The 20,181-nt window shown below is 33.4% G+C and overlaps 2 protein-coding genes across 3 annotated transcripts; both read left to right on the forward strand.

Annotated features, from left to right (window-relative positions):
- Positions 1 to 963: 963 nt before the first annotated feature.
- Positions 964 to 6,236, forward strand: LOC107787186 (uncharacterized). Of its 2 annotated transcripts, XM_016608721.2 has the most exons (4): positions 964 to 1,480; positions 3,714 to 3,758; positions 5,902 to 5,984; positions 6,072 to 6,236. In XM_016608721.2, exons 1-3 carry the CDS (start codon positions 993 to 995, stop codon positions 5,957 to 5,959), a joined length of 591 nt encoding a protein of 196 aa, XP_016464207.1. In that variant the 5' UTR covers positions 964 to 992; the 3' UTR covers positions 5,960 to 5,984; positions 6,072 to 6,236. The 2 variants fall into 2 exon arrangements, with proteins under 2 accessions (XP_016464207.1, XP_016464206.1); XM_016608720.2 differs by having other exon boundaries at positions 965 to 1,480; positions 5,902 to 6,236.
- A 1,266-nt stretch (positions 6,237 to 7,502) lies between these two features.
- Positions 7,503 to 14,993, forward strand: LOC107787187 (pectin acetylesterase 5). The gene is made up of 13 exons (XM_016608724.2): positions 7,503 to 7,800; positions 7,928 to 8,010; positions 8,778 to 8,904; positions 9,391 to 9,470; positions 9,598 to 9,687; positions 10,043 to 10,167; positions 11,228 to 11,288; positions 12,328 to 12,381; positions 12,479 to 12,556; positions 12,648 to 12,753; positions 13,018 to 13,163; positions 14,057 to 14,166; positions 14,787 to 14,993. The coding sequence occupies exons 1-12, from the start codon at positions 7,593 to 7,595 to the stop codon at positions 14,162 to 14,164; spliced, it is 1,266 nt and encodes a 421-aa protein (XP_016464210.2). The 5' UTR covers positions 7,503 to 7,592; the 3' UTR covers positions 14,165 to 14,166; positions 14,787 to 14,993.
- The last annotated feature ends 5,188 nt before the right edge of the window (positions 14,994 to 20,181 follow it).

Below are 20,181 nucleotides of genomic sequence, written 5' to 3' on the forward strand. Positions count from 1 at the left end.
TGATCGAGTATGCTTGATAGCTTCCAAATTCTTCACACAACACTATCTCCAATGAAGTAGCCACTTCTTTTTGGATCATATCAACAACATTCTTAGTGTCATATAAAATCTTCACATTTTTTGCATCCATGAGTAATAGCTCATTCAAGAGCCTTTCTTATGTCTAGGTCAACTCATCAACTATTTGAACTCTTTTGCTAATGGCTGGACCTCATTTTTCTCCAACTATTAACAAAGATAATTAGACCATTTCATAAAGTTCAGAGCTAAATTTGAACCTTTTCCCTTTAGTTAAAAGCCTCCTCAAGCTAGTATGGTAGACCGTTAGAGGCAAGGTCAAATTTGGGATGAAAAATAACAATGAGAGTATTTACGAGCCAATAGGTTAATAGAGTGTACTCATTTAAATAAATTGGATTTGATATGGGCATTTTTTGGACCTTTTCCGTTATATATTTGTTTTGGTACAATTTTTGTATCATAAATCCTTTCACTTGACTCTAAGCTAGTGTTTGGTTATAGATTTGATTGAAACTTGAAAAAATAGTTTCTGAAGTTGTGTTGAAAAATAATTTTTGAAAGTTGAAGTTGTGTTTGGATATGCATTTTATTTGAAGAAAAGTTAAAATTTTGTGAGTGGAAAAAAAATTTCGCCCAAAAACTACCATAAACCTGTTTTTGGGAACTTGAAATTTTTTGAATTTTTTCCCCAAAACATGATCATATTTCATAAACAAATATTGTTTTTGAATTTCTTTTGAAAAAATAAAGCCAAAATCTACGGCCAAACGGACCTAAGGCTTTCACACATTTTAGATTCCATATTTACCAATTGAGAATGAAAACTTTAATGAGGCCGAAGTGTCACGGAAAGAGAAAATAGTGTATCAAACTGTATATATTGAAACCTGAGGTGGGTAAACTTTCCAAATTCAAAGTAGAGGCCTTTCCACAAAATGGAATTGGAATTGCAAAAAATCGGATTTTGACAAATGGGAACTTCTTGCTTGTGTTCATCCCTCTATAGATTTCCAGTAGATTATCCAGACTGTACGGTCAGACTCGGCTATGGGTATAGCAGCAGTCCCAAACGACTGCAAGCAGCAACTGCCACAATTACTGTCGCTAGCGATGATGTTTGTCAGGATAAACGGACATGCCTTTTTTCTGCTATGCGAGCGCAGAAGCCAATAATAACTGCAGCAATACTGGCGGCAGCTGCAGCATGTGCAATGATAATGGCGGTGAATGGGGCAGAAGCGGCGGAGCAGTTAACACAACAGGAAATAAATGGAGAAACTTTTTCGAATGTACCGCAAACGCTATCTGGAGAATGTGTTGAGGGTCAGAAAGATTGTAAGAAGGCGAGGATTCAACGACCTAAGTCAAGGCAAGCTGAGACTTGTACTGTTAAATGTGTTAATACTTGTATTCGTGGTGGACTTGGATCTCCTGGTGAAGGTCCCCTTAACGTTAGAAGGTATTATATTTTACTTGTAATTAATATCTACATTGCTAATATAGAGTACTTGAGCAATTCTCTGTATATACAAAAAGCTAACCACTGATTTAATTAGTTGGAATAATTAATCTATTAGCTTACCTAATCTAACTATGTACAAGTTGAATCAGCATAGGTACAACTCAATCAACACATCCAACCTGATGTTTCTACAATCCCGCTCTTGTTGTGTTATGAAAAATATTAACCATCCCAAACTTGGATGATATGTGATCTTGCAACTGATTACCGATGACTTTAGTCAAACAATCTGCCATTTGCTTAACTTGCTTTGATTAAACCTTGTTGAATCTTTATCCATATAAGATTTATGGCATTTGCTCCTTGTAGTGCAGCCTTGTTATCAGAATTAAGGTCAACTTGTAATTCTACCTTCACTCGTAACTCACTTAACAATTTACTAGTCCCAACCAATTCTGCCATTGCTATTGCCGTACCTCTATATTCAGTTTCAGGTGCAGTTTCTTGCTTCTTGGACTTTTAAGATACTTGAATCTTTTAATTTTAGTATAGTATCCCGTCACTGATCTTCTTGTAACCACACATGAAGCCGAATTTTCATCACAATATATTGTAAGCTCTTTGACACCTGGCTGCTCATTAGTAAGCACAAACCTAATGAGCAGACAGAGCCCGACTTAGCACCCAAGGGTGTCGCCTAGTGGTCAATGAAGTGGGTTGAGAACCATGAGGTCTTAGGTTCAAATCCCAGTGGAGGCAAAAAGACTAAGTGATTTCTTCTCATCTGTATAAGTCTTGGGACAGTGTTACTCGGTATTTGTGCTGGTGGGAGGTAGCAGATTACCCGTGGAATTAGTCGAGGTATGTCCAAGCTGGCCCGGACACCACAGTTATCAAAAAAAAAGAATAAAAGAAAGCCCAAACCTATTTGGTTCTTAATGAATCTCACTACTTTAATTGTTGCTCCAATATGAGACTTCTTTAGCACACATAAATTGATCTAATGTCTATAGAAAAAAATGATATATCTAGCCTTTTCTCTGCCAAGTACAACCATTTCCCAATGAGTTTTTGATACCCCTTTTTGTTCTCCAATTCAGTATCTCTATCAATTTCGAAGTGTTTGTCAAATTCAGTGCTGGTGAGCTTCTGATATTGCTCTAACCTGACTTCAAGCTAGAATAAGGAAGTTTTAGATATAGAGTTCTCACCTCAATTATGAACTCCTTTTCTTACAAAACCACTTGCAAGCGTTTGTAGTTTACCATAGGGAGGGTTGTTGGATAAAGCCTGCTACAACGACTAAAAATTAGATATGCAGTCTGATTGACTGAAATTGAGACATAACAAGAGTAAGGAAGGTAATAGAGAGAGGGGGAAGGGGTAAGAGAATTCAGTTATACCTTCAGTCCTAGTATATGTGGTCTTTAGATTTCATTAATTTACTGCTAGATTTGAATTTAGAAATGTGTCAAGTTTAAAGCTTCAAAAAGCAAGAAATCAGCTTGTTAGGTAGGTGAATGTTCACAGGCATTTCGTTACACATACTTGGGGAGGTTCCTTAAATATATGTTAAAACTTAGTTTCAGGAAATCGTGAGACTGATACTCTGAGAAAACTAGATAGTAAGCATGAGCTAGATCTAGCATTTCTCTCATGTTTGACATTGCTTCTTTTAAATTCCATACAGCTCTCTTAGTTGTACTTATGTCATTGTTGACTATTGGTGAAGCATGTATTCTATAGAAGGATAAAGTGATATCAAGTACTCATATCTGAAGAGATTTTCAGCTCTAAAAATTGGAAGTGATTTTTACATGGAAGGTGCATTTTGGTTAATACTATGTAATTGAACTTCTTCTAGTCCATTATTTTAATCTTCTGAAGTTCGTTTTTCTTTCCTGCCTCCTTTATAATAATTGAAATGCTTGCAGGAGAACATAAGCAGGTAAGCGAAGGCTAATTAAATGCCTATTGATAGATGATAACCTAGTTAAAAAAAATACCATATTCCTTCTTCCCTCAACCCCCCCCCCCCCCAATTCCATCAAAAATAAAAAATAAAAAAAGAGAAAGAAAGTAAAAGGGAAAGGAAAAAGTGCACATGACATAAGAGATTTTTTCCCGTAGAATTAATTGAACGTGGCCAGGATGTAAACATATGAAGACAAAGAGACACTGTTTGATAAAGTCATTTTGAGAGGTTCACTTTTACCTCGTTTGTTTACAGGCCTCTGGTGGTGTTTAAGCAAGGGTTTCGCAGTCGCCAATACTGGTAATTGTTTTTCCTTCAAATATGTCATTTTCCTTAAGCCTCCATTTATTACATTACATTTGTCCTCCTAAGCTCTACTCACTGATGCAACTTATCACTTACCAAACTCTTGTTAAAATATGCAATGCTGAACAAGTTACTGTATGTCGCCAGTTTGTATGTGCACCTATTACAACTTTTCCTGTTCTTAGTGTGGTCTATAGTATAAGAAATATAAGATAATGTCTTGTCTAGTTAAAGAAGAAAATATGTTCAAGCATTAACCAGGTCTTTTCCTCTTCGCGCTTTCAAAGTTCCGACTAGTTTTACATGTACTACTGAAAACTACCTCAATATTTATTTCTCCTGTCTTACTTACAACAAGTGAATAGATATCTGTGCTCACTTCTCTTTCATTTATTCGTCCATTCCAATGTCTACCATAAATTGTATATCTTCAGGATTCTTATTCAACTGAAAGTACAATTAGAGGCCAAATTAGGCAAATAAAGAGGAATTTCCTAATTCAAAAATAAGGAAAAAAGAAAAGTTAAACCATGAAAGAGATACAAACAGAAAAGATCAATCGTTTTCTCTACTGGCTTCAGATTTTAAGACCAACCCTACGCTTTCTATCCTTCAACTTCCCTGAAGTAAAAATAAAGAAAGCATCATGTTGTTGCAACAGAAGATGCAAAAAACTAAAATTAGCTGCGCTCTTCCCTAAATTCTCTGGTCTTTACTGTTGCTAAACCTACAAGTTTACATAAACAAAATTCGGACAAGTTTTGCATGGACTGCTGAAAGTGCCTCCGTCTTTGTTTCTCCTACTTACATACTAAGAGGTGAATGAACATCTGTCTTCACTTCTCTTTCATTTGTCCATCTAATTTCCAGTACCTGTCTAAAATCATATATCTTCAGTATCCTTACTACGCTGGAAGGTATAGTCAGTAGCCATAGCAAGTAACTAAAGAAGTTGTTCAGTTAGAGAAGAATAGATAATTAGGAGAAAGAAGAAAAGTGAAACCAAGGACTAGTTAGTTTTCATTTACTGTTATTTTCTTAACGTCGTCAAAAAGACAAGTGAAACCAAGAGGAAAGAGAAAATGATAGCTATCTGCTTTTCTTCTCGTCTCTTCTAATTTTAAGACCAAGTCTACTTTTTCTTATCCTTAAATTTTCCTAAAGCAAAAGATTACAAAGCACCATATTGTTTGCAAAATAAAAAAATAAAAAAATTGAAGTTAGTCTCATTCTTTGATCTTTGAGACATTAAATTTAAGTAATTAAAAGTTTGAGTTTTGTAAAAACTTAAGTTTTTAAATGAGATGGTCACACACTTCAAAACTGTATCAGAGCGGGCAAGAGGTCTAGGTTCAAATCTCTCTGCCAACTTAATATTTCCACGTGCTTGGTCCATGAAAAGAATCCGACCCACACGTGAGGAGGTGTGTTGTGACATAAATATAATTAAGTAATTGAAAGTGTGTTCTCTCCAACTGCTTAAGCTTTAGATGAGATTGGCCATACATTTCAAAATTGAAATGCCCGATTCTTGCCATTGCGAAACCTATATTTTATGTAAATGTTGGAATTGAGCTACATTTTAGAGCATTAGGAATGTGCTTATGGTATTATGCAAATCTTAAGTCAATGAAACAATGGCTTAGTTATGCATTTGCATGTGATTCCTCGCTTTGCTGTGGAAGCGTAGTAAAAATTGGACTGTTGTAGCATAGAAATGACAGCTCTCCAATCTAATCTTGTAACAAAAAATGCATCAATCACTGCAAGAGAGGATGTTCACCACGTAATCAGGGGCGGAACTACCCCATCAGCTACGGGTTCAGCCGAACCTAGTAGCTTTGGTCCAAATTCTGTATTTTTCTTATAAAATTTATTGAATATGTACTAGTTATTAATTTAGAACCTAGTAACTTAAAAGGATTAGAACCCCGTACCATAACCTTCAAATCCTGGCTCCGCCTTCGCATGTAATATCCATTGGAAATCACTCAATTTTTTAGGTTGTAACTTTGAATATCTACATCTTATGAGGAAGATGATTGCCAGCCATATAAATTTTTCTGAGTGACTGATATTTGCTAATGAAAATTGACTGACTTGTGTTCTCTTTCTTTCTAAATGTTGTTTCTTGCAGTTTGGTGGAATGCTCTGATATATGTAATTTGATAAGAGATGGTGAAGATGGACCATAGGCTGTACATTTAATCTTAATTTTTGGTTAGATTCTTTATTTAAGCCTACAAAATTTCCAGCTGCTCTTATATATGATTAAAGCTGTGATAGGGTTGTATATTATCTGTGCAGAAATGTGACAGGCTTCTATTTATATACTTCTACCTTTTCTTCCACCTTGCTGGTGAGGTAAGCACCAATATTCTTTTAGGATATAAGAGAAACATTAATGCTTGTATTGTGAAGTGAGAAATGGAAATTGGAAATTAAAATACTAGCACACCAGTATTTGTGGTTCTTTGTTATCAGGTAATACCGTAATACTATGGTGGTAGTGCAGAAAGGAAGTGAAAATGAAGAAGAATTTGATAGCAAAGGGATTTCATTTCTCTTATTTGCTTTAGAGAAGAAAGTTAGGAGGAAAATGATCTTTTTCTTTTCTTTTCTTTTCTTTTCTGTTTGAATATCTTTTTTCCTCTCTAAAATTTATATCTCATTGAAATAACTGAACTGTAAATATTAAAGTAGCTAAATTTTATCCACGGTCTAATTGTTTTTGCAGCAAGGTTTACAAGCAGTTTGGATGTCAAGAACTATATTTGTATTTTGCTTTGATGCACAAATAAAGAATACAAAACACACACACACACACATACATATTACGCAAAATACAAAAGTTATAGTGTATAAGTAAATTAACTTTTTCTAAACTCAACAATATGCTAATATCACGAATTAGTTAAAGTGTCTTGTTCCAAAGGTAAATTACACTAAGCTTCCCTATAAATTCAATTACAGATGGACCCCTTGTATTTTAAAATCCAGCATTTTATCACCTATGCAAGGAAAATCTTACACAAAAATTAAATATAATCAATTTTTTTGTTAAACACTTTAAACTCGTACATATGACAATCCTACACAAAGGAATATTCACCTATATATTGAATATTATATGTTTTAGTTTTTAAAAAATGCAAAAAGCTTACACGGGCAAAATGCAAGAAAGTTATTAGTATTAGTAATCGTTACTCCATTAAGTAATTTGTGGTTAGTAATTATTACTCCATCAAGTAATTTGTTGTCATTTCCAATTTAAGAGAGTCGTGTGTATATATATATATATTTCAAAAAGAATATCATTTCTCCTTTTTATTAAAAAAAGGTGAATAAAAATTTCCAACAAAAAATTATTATGTTTCTTAAATTTGATAAAGCTATGTACATATACCCCATGTTTTTCTAGACTATACACTTAAAAATAATATTTGTGCTTTTCACTATAATTTTTGTGTTGAATTTCCATAGTATAATGTGGTTAAGTTAAAATTTTAAATAGAAATGATGTATCTGCAAGTGCTTAGTGTAATTTCACCTTAAAAAAAGAATATTGCAATTTTCTTCTGTAAATACAATGATAATGTATTAGATTTGATCCATTTAATCTTTTACTAAACTATATTATAGAAGAGTTGGATGATTGTCCAAATTCAATTAACAAATCAGTTTCCTATTTCATATACTTTCACCTACCCAACCTTAAAAGTTAAAAAAGCAAAAAGACAATTTTATAGACAAATAACAGCTAAAGCTACGAAGTTGTAAAGTCAGAGCTAAAATATATTGATCCGAAAACCAAAGCGAAACCAACAAATGGCGACTCATAGATTTTTTCAACCCATGAAATGGTGGCAAAAATTAACACGAAGAGAGTGGACTATTGCAGCTGCCTCACTCTCTATTCTAATTTTTACTCTTACCTTCATTTCTCACTCTCACAGATTTTCTATTAATTCAACGCCCCCTGCCGACGATTTGGTACCCTTTACTCCTTTAAGCAATGCCCAGAAAAAATCAGCTTGTAATTTTCTAATCTTTGAGATACTTTTTTTTTGTTTTATTTTTTATATATTTGGTTACAGGTGATCAACGTAAGTAGTAAGGTGTAGAGTTTTTTTTTTTTTTTTTTTTTTTTGAATTTTTTGCAGTTTGTTTGGATGGAAGCGTACCTGGGTATCATTTGCAAAAGGGTTTTGGATCTGGGACTGATAAATGGGTTATTCTCGTTGAGGTCAGCTTTCTATTTTTAATTAGCTTCATGATGTTGCTCACTAGAAATTGTCCCTTGCAATTCTTAAATTCTTAAACGGAGTGGTGACACACTTAAACATAGTATCTAAGTAAGAAAAATAAAAAATTTAAACACGAGCAGGGGATTCAAAAAGATAAAAATAGTAAACACGAGAAGAAAAGAAGAAGCCAAGGAGTTCAACATATGTGTGTGTGTATATATATATATATATATATATATATATATATATATATATATATATATATATATATATATATATACACACACACACACACGCAATGTAATTTTCCGGCAAATCCAATCCCCCAATTCCGCCCCTAGGTAGAGGTATTAGATTCGAGTTCCCATTAACAAAAAAGTTACAAAAAGAAATCCAGCCACAGGTGAGGGGACGGTTTCTCTATTTTTTTTTTTTAAGTGATAGTAGTGTTTGGGCCAGCTTCCGCACACTTTTACTATTTCACCACGCACCTGTTACCTCACTTTTACTATTTCATCGGGGTACCTGCTACCTCCTATCAAATATACGATAACTCCATAGGCTTGGACATATTGGAAGAAATCACCTAGTATTTTTTGCTTCCGCAGTGCAGCACGATTCCTCTAACTTTTGTTGTTGTTATGGGCTTGGTTAAGGGAGAAATTGTAGCCAAGCACACAACATTAGCCTGCAGATGTGATATGTCAATATTCTGCTTTGCTCTTTCCTTTCTTCTTTGTTGACTGTGTTTTTATTGATCTTGCAGGGCGGAGGCTGGTGTAACTCAATAAAAACATGTTCTGTTCGCCAGACAACAAAATTGGGCTCTTCAAAGTTCATGGAGCCTGATGTTTTTCATGGAATTTTGGGCTCTGACCCATCACTAAATCCGGGTAACTAACAACGATGATGGTTTAGGAAATAACTCCTTAATCTTTATAAATAAATAAGTAAACAAAAAAAATTGACTTCTTGATATATTGTGTTAAATGATTGTTATCATTATAATCTTGCTACAAATTTCATTATGCTTAAAGTTTGGATCCTCCAATATTTGTATCTACAAGAAGAAGACATCAAGTTTACAAGTACACATAGATAGCTCATGATCATTTTATATTTTTCTGTTGCCGATGAATTAACCATCTCCAAAAATTCATGTTTGTCAAGACTCAGAGGAATAATAGGAACTTACTTGAATTCTTTTCTTTTTGAATCTCAATAATTAACACAGTTTTTCTTTTCGTGTTTGTTGATGAGAACAAGTGTCACTTTTGACAAAAACTAGGTATTCCTATTTGGCTTGTTTTTCTTTAATATGCAAATTTGCTTTGTTAAGGGTTCTTACGCACTTGTTCGGCCAATTTCACTTTCTTCAGACTTCTTTGAATGGAACAAAGTCAAGATACGCTATTGCGATGGTGGATCCTTTACTGGACACCCAGAGAGTGAATTTAAAGTAAGTTTCGAAGGTTTATTATTAAAGACTATGAAATTGTTGTGCATTTTCTGACGCTCATCAAGGAGGTGAGTAGAAGAAGGCAAAGAAGCATTGAGTGCCTATATTGTCGATTCATCTGTGGCAGAATGGAACGGGACTCTTCTTCAGAGGCCAGCTTATTTGGGAAGCAATAATGAATGAACTTTTGTCATTAGGACTTTCTAATGCTAAACAGGTATTCTTTCTCTTTTATCTCATTGACTTTTTAGTTGTTTCACTTTTCTGTTAGATAAAACATTTTGCTTTGTTTTCTTCATTTTCTCAGTGAATTTCTTTCTTTAGTTCTGAAGTATATATTCTACAAACTAACAGATACTCGATTCAACCTTCAAAAAGGGAAAAAAAGAAAAAGAAAAAGAAAAAAAGTGTACATCATTCTGAAGATTCTAATCAATATACCATATCTTCTAAGTGCACTAAGAGGTGGTTACTGCTTTTCCTTCGTCAGGAAAAAATGTTGTTATTGCTTTTATTGAAGTAATGAACCTAGAAGTCCAAGAGTTGCAGCGTTTTATTGCCTAACTTTGCAGGCTCTTCTTTCGGGGTGCTCGGCTGGAGGTCTGGCAACTCTCATACACTGTGATGATTTCCGAGAGATGTTACCCAAGGATGCCAATGTCAAGTGCCTTAGCGATGCAGGTTTTTTCCTCAATGAGTATGTCTTCTAGATATCACTATGCATCTGAAAGATGCACTAATATATCTATTTCTGGATCTTGGCTATCAAACATGATTAATATACTTGTTCTTGGAAGCAGGTATATTTTCAAAGTTAGAATGTCATTTTGGAATATAATCTGAATATGTAGGAGTAAGTTATCGGAAGCAACTTGATGGTAGGTTCAATTCTTTAGTTATACACTGTAAAAGATAGCCAGGAAGTAATGAAGTGTTATATAATGAATGAGCTAGATACCTGCATTTGGGAAAAAATAAGCAAAAATTATGTAAATAGATATGCACATGGTTTAAGCTTTTAAATAGCATTCACTCAGTCACATTTGTGTGAAGGTGTTACTATTTGATGAGTCAAACAATTTGTTTTACTGCGATCTTCGTAAAGTCTTTCTAAATGTTTTGAATTGTTAACTATGTTGACGTGTAGTATTTTTCTTTAGTATTCGAATATGTAAATTTTATTTTCTTAAAAGTGAAGAATCTATCCCCGAATTCACACAGAAAATTTGGTGCTTTCACCTTGTACTCCTAACCCTTAACCCCTTCACATAAAATCGGGACAGAGGGAGTAAAGATAGTCCGGAAAGGGTGGGGTGTGAATTACTGAATGAGCTAATGCGCTCACAACTGAAAAAACATAACTGATGGTGCAAAGTCTCATGCTAAAAACTTAATAATAGGTGAGGACTGGCTCACAATAATAGATCGGAACCTCCAACTGCAATAGTTGACAAAATTTCAATTAAGAGAAATGCATGACACACTGGGGCAGGAGGAAACTATTGAGCATCTTGGTATGTTAATCATTTTGTACAAAAGGGGCACCGTTTCCTTTAAATTTTGAGATTTCAGACTCTAATCAAATATTGATGATGATTCTTTTTGTCTAAACATTTGCATTAAGTTTTGTAGAATGAGAGTGACAATTTCATTCCCAAGAAAGTAGAGGTGTACACATTTTAAGAACTGTTAAGTTCTTGAGCATGTAGTGAAACCTTGAATCAACTGTAAGTCTGTTATTGCCTTCACTATTTCAGAAAGGATATTGCTGGAATTCCCACCTTTGAGCGATTTTATGAAGATGTTGTTAACCTCCAGGTTTTTTCTAATAATTCAGAACCTAATTTTCTGCTTTACGTTCTTCTTTTTTTGTGAGCGCTTTTGTTCCTTCTCTGCTTGTGATGGGCTGTCTCGATATATTTATTCCTTCTTCCTTTTAAAATCTGGTCATATTCCGAAGTAGTTAATTAAATGGATGTTATTAAATGCATGTTGATGGAGAAATTATTGATGTAAAAGATATGAGGAAAAAATAATTCAACGTGGGATGGAATAGATGATACTATTTCATTTGATAACTTGTGGTGCATATGACCAATAAAAAAAGGAATCATGGAATAGAAAATCAGATGTGATAAAGGAGGTCACGGGTTCAAGCCGTGGAAACAGCCTCTTGCAGAAATGTAGGGTAAGGCTGCGTACAATAGACCCTTGTGGTCCGGCCCTTCCCCGGACCCCGCGCATAGCGGGAGCTTAGTGCACCGGGCTGCCCTTTTATGTGATATTTCTGCATTTTTTATGTGCAAAATGGATACTGTTGAACAGGAATCTGGAGAGATCTATATGAGAAAAGTCTGTAACTAACTCAATTAGTTGTCGTACTTACTGTGTGTAATGTATGTGATAATTTTTGTACATGGACTACGAAGGTCCTAAGACTGGCACGCAATAAACTAATGCAGATTGAAACCTGATGTTACTCAATTTCTGCTTGTGAACCGATAGAAATCCGAGAAAAGGAAAAGACTGCAAAACGTTTATTAAGTGGGAATCAATGATTTAAGATTTTACTTTTGAGAGGTTGGTTATCTATAGATGTGAAGGAACGATATTGCTGCTGAATTTACACTGCTTGATCAACAAAATCTTGTTACTAATCAGTGGCATAATTTCTAAAGTGCTGTTTGAACAAATCACAATGTTTATGAAATATGAATTATCTACCTGTGTACCTGGTTTCTTGATTCCATTATCCAACTATTGTAGTTATCAACTTTTTATCCGTGTAGACCCTGTTTCTTGATTGCAGCTGTTCTAATTTCTCACCTAAACCTGACTGCAATTTGATCCTTCCCAGGGTGCGGCAAAAAGTTTAAAGAAGGATTGCACATCAAGATTGGAACCTTATAAGGTGCGATTTTGCCATTTATAGTGGGACTACTGATATTGTTTCTGCTTTTGTAATTCACCTTTTCTCTACTGTGACTTTCTGTTGGCCTCAATCTCAGTGTTTTTTCCCTGAAGAATTTATAAGCAACATAAAGACCCCTGTTTTCCTTGTTAACCCGGGATATGATTTTTGGCAAGTAAGTTTTTGCTCCATGTTGTTTCAGCTTCTAGCTAATAGAATTTTTTTTCCTTCCAAATGCTCTCTTAACTTACTGTTTATATTTCCAGATACAAAACATCTTGATACCTGATTCATCGGATCCGCATGGAAGTTGGCTCAGATGCAAGCTAAATATCAGTAACTGTAATTCCAAGCAGCTTGAAGTCCTGGAAGGTGAATACTTACATCTGAAAACAGCAATTGTAGTTATCACGACTAGGCTTTCATTTGAGGAGTCCAGAATTATGATGCTTGCGTGCTTGCTATGTTTAGTGGGATGATATCAGGGAATAATCCTGAACCGATCTCTGAAGTCTAAGTCTTTGAGCTTGTATTGTTCTTTTCTGACAATATCTTGGACCTGTTCTTGATTTAAAAAGTGAGCAATAGCTGTTGCGAATACCCAGTTTCACCTTATTAATTATTCATTATCCACAGATTTCCGGAAGTCTTTGCTCAGAAAGCTCGAAGGATTTCAGCAAAATCCAGAAGGGGGCATGTTCATAATTTCTTGCTTTGCACATTGCCAGACATGGATGACTGGGACATGGCATGCTTCTTATTCTCCAAAAATCAATAACAAAGTAAGTTTTCCCTTTATTCTATTTATGGTGTGAATGTGGTTCAAATTTTATCAACTTACCAAAAATGGCTCAGCAACAGTCGGACAAGTGGGGAATGTGGGGTGAACCAGAAAAGTTTGGGTAGAGCCGGATCTAAGCATTGGCTAGGTAAATGTCCTGTAGTAAGAGGATAAGTACTGGCATATGTACACCAGGCACCCAACAGTTAGCATAAGTGGTTGATAGATGGGTAAGGTAATTATTAACTGTACCCATCTGTGATGCACCCTTTTACTCATTCACCAACAGTGAAGACATCATGGTCTGTGAAAAATAAAATTGTTAGGAGCCAAAGTAAGAAACACTCGAATAGTTAATGAACATCTAACCTAATGTGCAGTTCGACCCTTAAAGCTTAAGTTAGATCTTTCTCGAGATCAGTTCTGCTGTATTTTACTCTAAGTTGTGCAGACTCTTCATTTGTGGTGCCGCAATGGTGTCGACACTACACTGACACTAGTATGGGTGTGAGGTACATATAGGATCTGGTCAATCAACATTGGGTACTGTGACTATATACGCACATGTCCTCATTAACTTCCCTAGTCAACACAAATTCTATCAAATTTCTAACAAATAGAGCTACTTAATTATACTACAGTGACCAGTGTAACTGCACTGTGAACAGTGAACACTCCCCCTCAAGCTGGAGGATGCAAATACATTGAGCACTCCCAGCTTGAAACCATGTGTTAATACACACACAGCTTGAGCTATATTTCCTCCAAATTTGATGATCTCACATTATTTGGACACCCGTTTAAAGGACGTGCTAATTCAGCAGTCATTTCTGAGTCTATTGCAATAGATTGAACAAACAGTTACTGATGACCATTTTTTCGACCATTGAACAGACAATTGCAGAGGCTGTAGGCGAGTGGTACTTCAACCGGAAAGCTGCAAAATATATCGATTGTCCTTTTCCATGCAACCCTACTTGCTCTCATTTTTCCCTAACTTGAAGGTATGCATTAGAGTATTCTTGTTTTCTCTCCATAGTGAGCATGCTGGAATCAACGGGTAATAGTGAAACTCACCTACCATAAGTTTAGTGTGGAGTTTACATCTGTGCTTTTTTTTTTTAAAATCAAGAACTTCATTTCATTGTGTTGTTCCTATAGTTTCTTTTTTTGCTAGAGTTCGTTATATTGTTTCAGATTGTAGGTTTTTACCCTTTCTTTTTGTAAATTCAACATCAAACTTCTCCAATGTTCTTTAAAAACACAATGTTCTGTAAGGTAGCCTGATTCTTTTTCTGAGTCAATGGTTCAACATAACCGTTTGAATAGAAGAAAATGACTCTGTAAAGATCACTTGCATGTAAAAATAAGAAAGAATTACAAGAAAATACATCGTGTTTTTAAGTTTTACCCAACCTAACCCATATTGTACATATTTTGAAAGCACTAGAATAACAACAACCCAGTAAAATCCCACCAGTGGGGTCTGGGATTTTGAAAGCACTAGCAAATTTAAAATTTGTGTTCTTACAACCATTGCTTCTAAAAGCTATGGAGTTAAATTTGTGTTCTCACAACCATTGCTTTCATTCTCTCTTCTCATATCTTTTACATATGCTTCAAGGGGCCGTCCGCCATTATTGCTTCTTCCCCTGTATCACCTGGTTGCAATGTAAGAAAATTGAAGAGTAGAAGTCCACCATTGAAGTTCATTCAAAGCTTTGCTTTCGAAAATAGGATTTTTTGAGTTTGTTAGTTGTTTGGATTGGGTGTTGTTCCAATTGATTGAAAATATCAAAAGGAGTTCAAATTAAATTTGAAGTGTTTTGGAGTAGATTTGAGCAAGATTTGGGTTAAATTTCAAAAAAGATGCAAGGAAGAAAACGAAGTCAGTTTTTTGTATAATTATGTATAATCTTGTATAATAGTGTATATGAGAGTATAAACACATCTTATACTCTATTATGCACCTTTATACAAGCGTCTGTAGACTAGTTTCTTTCACGATTTTCAGTTGCAATTCTTGTTCAAAATCAGTCCAAATCTCCATTAAATGACTTCAAATTTTATATACAACCCCCTTATACTATTTCTAACAAGTCTAAATAATGCCCACTCCAAATTTCTCACAAAATCAAATTCGAAATTTAAACCCACATATTTAAGCTTGTTAAAAATCTAATTTTCACCACCCTAATGGATTTGGTTTGTTGAACTAATATTTGAGTTACAGTTACTGATTCGAAAATTAACTTAAAAGCTTTAGCAATTTTTTTTAAAAATTAAATAGTAATTTCGAGAACGTATTGGAGTTGAATATTGAATCTTGGGCTAGTTGGTTATAAATTGAAATATGGGCTATAAAATTGAAAAGTAGGTAGCCTAGTTGTTCTTATGTGAAATTTTCCCTAAAAATAAAGATTTTCGAGAAATTTGAGATAAACTAAAAAGAGTTTGTAATGGACAATAAAATCAATTGACCCCTTGTTAAATATTTTGGTGGTGTCCAAAAAAGGCTTAGATGCACCTGGTGTATGCACTAAACTAGAAACGCATGACGTATTTTATTTTGTATGAATTTATTTAATCATACTTAACCTGAATAAAGTCAATAAAATTGTTAAAGATAATAAAACATTTATAAGATCTTAGAGAAAGACAGGCAATACAGTTTTAACTTTTCCATATTAATTTTCTTACTATTTTATCTAAAACAGACAAAATCAACTTTTAAAAAGCAAAATTTCAATCATATGACAAGTGACTAATTAACTTTTGATTCGCCTCTTGTAAATAGAGTAGTACCCTATAATCTCAACTATAGTTATATTTTCATTTCTGGTCAAGCTAGATAAAAGGATTGAATTCCCAAAATGTGAACGGGTTTTTTTCTGTAAAAATAATGTATTTGCGTCCTTTGGTGGATAAAAATTTTCTATTCTTTTTCTTGGACATTCAAAACTACCCCGCGGAATAGTAAACCAACATGCCTGCCTAATGCTCCATATGCATATTTGATAAATGGGTAGTAAAATAAAAGTCTATTCAGATATTACTTGTTATAATTAACTATAACTATTTCTTTTGTCTTTTGTTTTGTTGAACGACGAACTGTTTATAAGCTGATTTAAATTGATAACGTGAAAGGTGCTTATTTGATAATTGTATCCTAAGTGGCAAGTTATTTGTAGTTTCTGACTCTAGGTTGATGAATTTCCAACGAATATGAGGAAAATTGATGTATTTTTTGTTACATAATTTAATTATGATTTTATTGCAATATACTCATAGTTCAGTAATCATCCTTAAAATTGATTCACGCGTACATCCAAAACAACTAACTTATTTATGTTTGTAGGAAAAAATAAATTTTAATTAAAACCTTATAAATCGAGTTGGTCTACACCAAAACTTTTCATTTAGTATTGGATGATGTTTACATGAAAAGTTATCAATTTTATTAAACTACATAAGAGTATAAATGCTAAGGCAGCAAGTGCTAATATTTTAGGAGTCATTTTGATCTTCTAGAAAGTGGATGCCAGATTGGGTTCTTCCAACTTTTAAATTAAACCAATTAGGAGTTTCCTAAACATAAAATATCTGTGTATATCCATCGATTAATGTAGTTTGACTTTGCAATTTGTACCGAACAAATCCTAAATAATCCAACTAGGATCCTTTATCCAAGAAATTATCATTACGATTTGATTCACTAATGTTGAAGAGCAACGGTAGAGTTGTCTCTATATGACCTATATGTCACGAGTTCGAGCCGTGAAAGCAATCACTAATGAGGGTAGGCTGTCGACATTTTACCCCTTGGGTACGGCCTTTTCCTGGACTCAATCTGATCACGAGATGCCTTGTGCACCGAGTGGCTCTTTTTATTTGATTCATTAATGTATAAACCAAATTAAGACCATCTTGGATAGAAGAAGATTAAATCATTTTCATTTTGGAGAATCTCAAAGTGAGAATAAAATTTTCTATATAGTTTCATTGTAAAAGAGTACCTTTACGTTATTTTATAAACAATCACTTGATGGTGGTGGCCATTTTGTACAATTCATGCCAATAAATTTAGCTCAAATGTAATCTTAATAAATTTAAGTATTGTATTTAACTCTTCTCGATAGCAGGATGGATTTTGATTTTATCTTTATCTTATATGCACAAGTTGTAATTTAAAGTTTGAAGTTTAATCTGTGATCGATTAAACATGCTCTATATCTCATCTATCGTTTGATGTAATTCGTTTATTAATAATGGTAGACTTTGTACTTCATCACTTTTTTGAAAACTATGAAAATAAAAATAAAAGTAAATTGTAATAATTTCTTTGATCGATATTTCTAAAGGTCTGTTTTCCCTCATAGGAATTATCCTTTTCTCTTTATCTGCAAATTTCAACTTCAAAGATTTCAGAATTTTCATTTTTTCAATCGTCAACCAAAAAATTTGGGATCAGTTATAGCCTTATAGGTAACACTTGGAAATACTTTAGAAAACATATAATTTGTAAGATTTCTAAAAACAATTTCTTCTTTTGACTATTTTTTAGTGAAACCATCACCATCTCTATGATGGTTCGTGTGTGTGATAGTGATAGTCCAAAAATCAAAACCAACTCCTCTGTAATTTGAACATTTATTTATTTTCAGTTTTTCATTTTCATTAACTTTTAAGACTTTATAATATTTATAAATAAGTTCACGAGATTTTCGAGATGCCAAAACTACAAGCAACTGTCCAATAATCTTTAGCTTTCACGTAGCTGAATTTTAATTTTCCCCTCCACGTTCATGCATGTCATTGCAACGTTCTCATACTTGTTTGGCATGAAAAACCTAAGCAGCTCCTCTTTTTTCTTTGTTTTATTTTTCTTCCCTTTATTTATTTATTCAAATTATTTATTTTGCTTTAGGTATTTGATATTTTGAAATTCATTAGTTCCAATAATCCAAATTCATGTCAAGTAAGTAGAGACAGATCCAAGATTTCAAGATGATGGGTGTACTATTGTGAAAAGGTGGATCTAGAATTTACATTTGACGAGTTTAACTTTAGTCTCTTACCATGAATTCACTATACTTTTGAAATTATAGGTTCAAAATTATATTCTTTTTGAATTTATTTTAGTAATTTTCACATATATATCTATACTCCGTGCAAAAATAAGACCGTCCGAAGTAGAATTTGAACCGTCAATTTTGCTTGTAGAAGTGCACCCAATAATTATTACACCATAGGAGTCTTTTAAGTATAGGTGCACACACGTATATTTAAGTAATTTTAAAGAAATATAAGTAACATTGTTATACATGATTTAAAGAAAGGAGTATGAGTTCACGTGAATATCCCTTAAGGTAGATACACCCCTGCAAGTAAGCATGCTAAGAGCATAAAACATTTTTTACCAAAAGATTTTATATTTCAATTATTCGAACCTGAGACATCTGATTAACGATGAAGAAATTTCAACTATGTCACCACTAGGGGTGTACATAGGTTGGGTTGGTTCGGATTTTTTAATTATCAAACCAAATCAATGGTGTTGGATTTTTAAATTTATAAATCAAACCAAACCAATAAAGTCGGGTTTTTCAATCTCGATTTTTCTCGGGTTTTTCGAGGTTTTTTCCGGTAAAGTCTTCATAGCATAAAATATGCAACTTGTGCTCCAAATATTTCTTAAGTCCTAGTAAAATACAACTATATAATGTATTTTCCAAGAAACTAACACAATAATATGAGATAAGTCATAGTATTATACTAAAATATTTAATAACAAAGATAAAATAATAAAATTACATAAAATAAATATTGCTAATTAATAAGCCATAATAAAAATTAACATAATCTAAAAATACTATATAGGTCATGCTAAAATAAGTATAGCTAATAAGTACTAATATTAATTACATAACTAAGCACTAAAGAAAAAGATAAACTAAGTTATGCATTTTCATTATAAACCAATGTAAAACTAAAATAATTATTCAACACTATCGTCATTCCCAGTATTGAATTGAATTTCTTTTGTTAGCATTAGTATTGATTTGAACTTTGTTTGAGTTACTACATTTATGGGCTTTAAAATTTATTTACCATTCAAGAATGTTAAGTCTAAACTTGAAATAATACGTTAAAAGATAAAATTGTGAAAAAGTTTAAGAAATATTTATAAATTACATTACAATAAATATTTATATGTATAAAATATTTTTTAAAATTATATAAATGTATTATCGGGTTGGTTTGGTTTCGGTTTGACTTTTTTTAGTTAAAATCAAACCAAACCAATTATGGTCCGGTTTTATTTTCCAATACCAAACCAAATCAAACCAAACCATATCGGGTTTTTTTCCGGTTTAATTTGAATTATCGGTTTGGTGTGATTTATCAATTTTTTTTGTACACCCCTACTAACCATAAATCCGGATGGTTTTTCCCCCTTCATATATTATAAGCTGATGAAACCATCCCAATAATTTTTTGAAAAGCAACCTTGGCTTATAATGTAAGCTTTTTTGTCTGTTAGCTTAGAGTCAACCACTTCCATGTTATTTGTTTCTTTCTTAATTTTGTATTAACTAGTCATGATGCTCCATACAGCATAATAATAGTAGTAATTTACAAACAGGTCAGGTGCTACTGTTTTTTCTAACTAGACCAATACGCAACTCCTTTCTCAATATTTCGTGAGTCACATCACAACCATGACTTATATGGCTCTCTCACTTAGTGGATTGGATTAGCAAAGAAAACGATTAGGTTTATTGCAAATCATGAACTTAATTGACTATATTTATTGAAAATCATGATCAGCTTAATTGACTATCTACATTTATGGCCAACTACTTTCCATTTAGGGAGCAACAGAGGATTAAGTACTAAAAGTCTTCTTCAACTGGAGAATTCCAACGGATCTTGAAAATTGGGTTCTTGTCCATTTCATACACTAAATCCTACTACAAGATACTTCGAGGATCTTTTCAGACGCAAGAAGTTGAATT

This window comes from Nicotiana tabacum, chromosome 24 (assembly GCF_000715075.1).
Source record: "Nicotiana tabacum cultivar K326 chromosome 24, ASM71507v2, whole genome shotgun sequence".
Lineage (NCBI taxonomy): Eukaryota > Viridiplantae > Streptophyta > Magnoliopsida > Solanales > Solanaceae > Nicotiana > Nicotiana tabacum.

Excerpts from the sequence above, each read along its gene's own strand:
- LOC107787186 (XM_016608721.2), top strand. The coding sequence starts at position 993 with ATGGGAACTTCTTGCTTGTGTTCATCCCTCTATAGATTTCCAGTAGAT. Across the intron at positions 1,481-3,713 it reads GGTCCCCTTAACGTTAGAAG|GCCTCTGGTGGTGTTTAAGC; the intron begins GTATTATATTTT and ends GTTTGTTTACAG. Across the intron at positions 3,759-5,901 it reads TTTCGCAGTCGCCAATACTG|TTTGGTGGAATGCTCTGATA; the intron begins GTAATTGTTTTT and ends TGTTTCTTGCAG.
- LOC107787187 (XM_016608724.2), top strand. The coding sequence starts at position 7,593 with ATGGCGACTCATAGATTTTTTCAACCCATGAAATGGTGGCAAAAATTA. Across the intron at positions 8,905-9,390 it reads TGACCCATCACTAAATCCGG|ACTTCTTTGAATGGAACAAA; the intron begins GTAACTAACAAC and ends CACTTTCTTCAG. Across the intron at positions 13,164-14,056 it reads CTCCAAAAATCAATAACAAA|ACAATTGCAGAGGCTGTAGG; the intron begins GTAAGTTTTCCC and ends ACCATTGAACAG.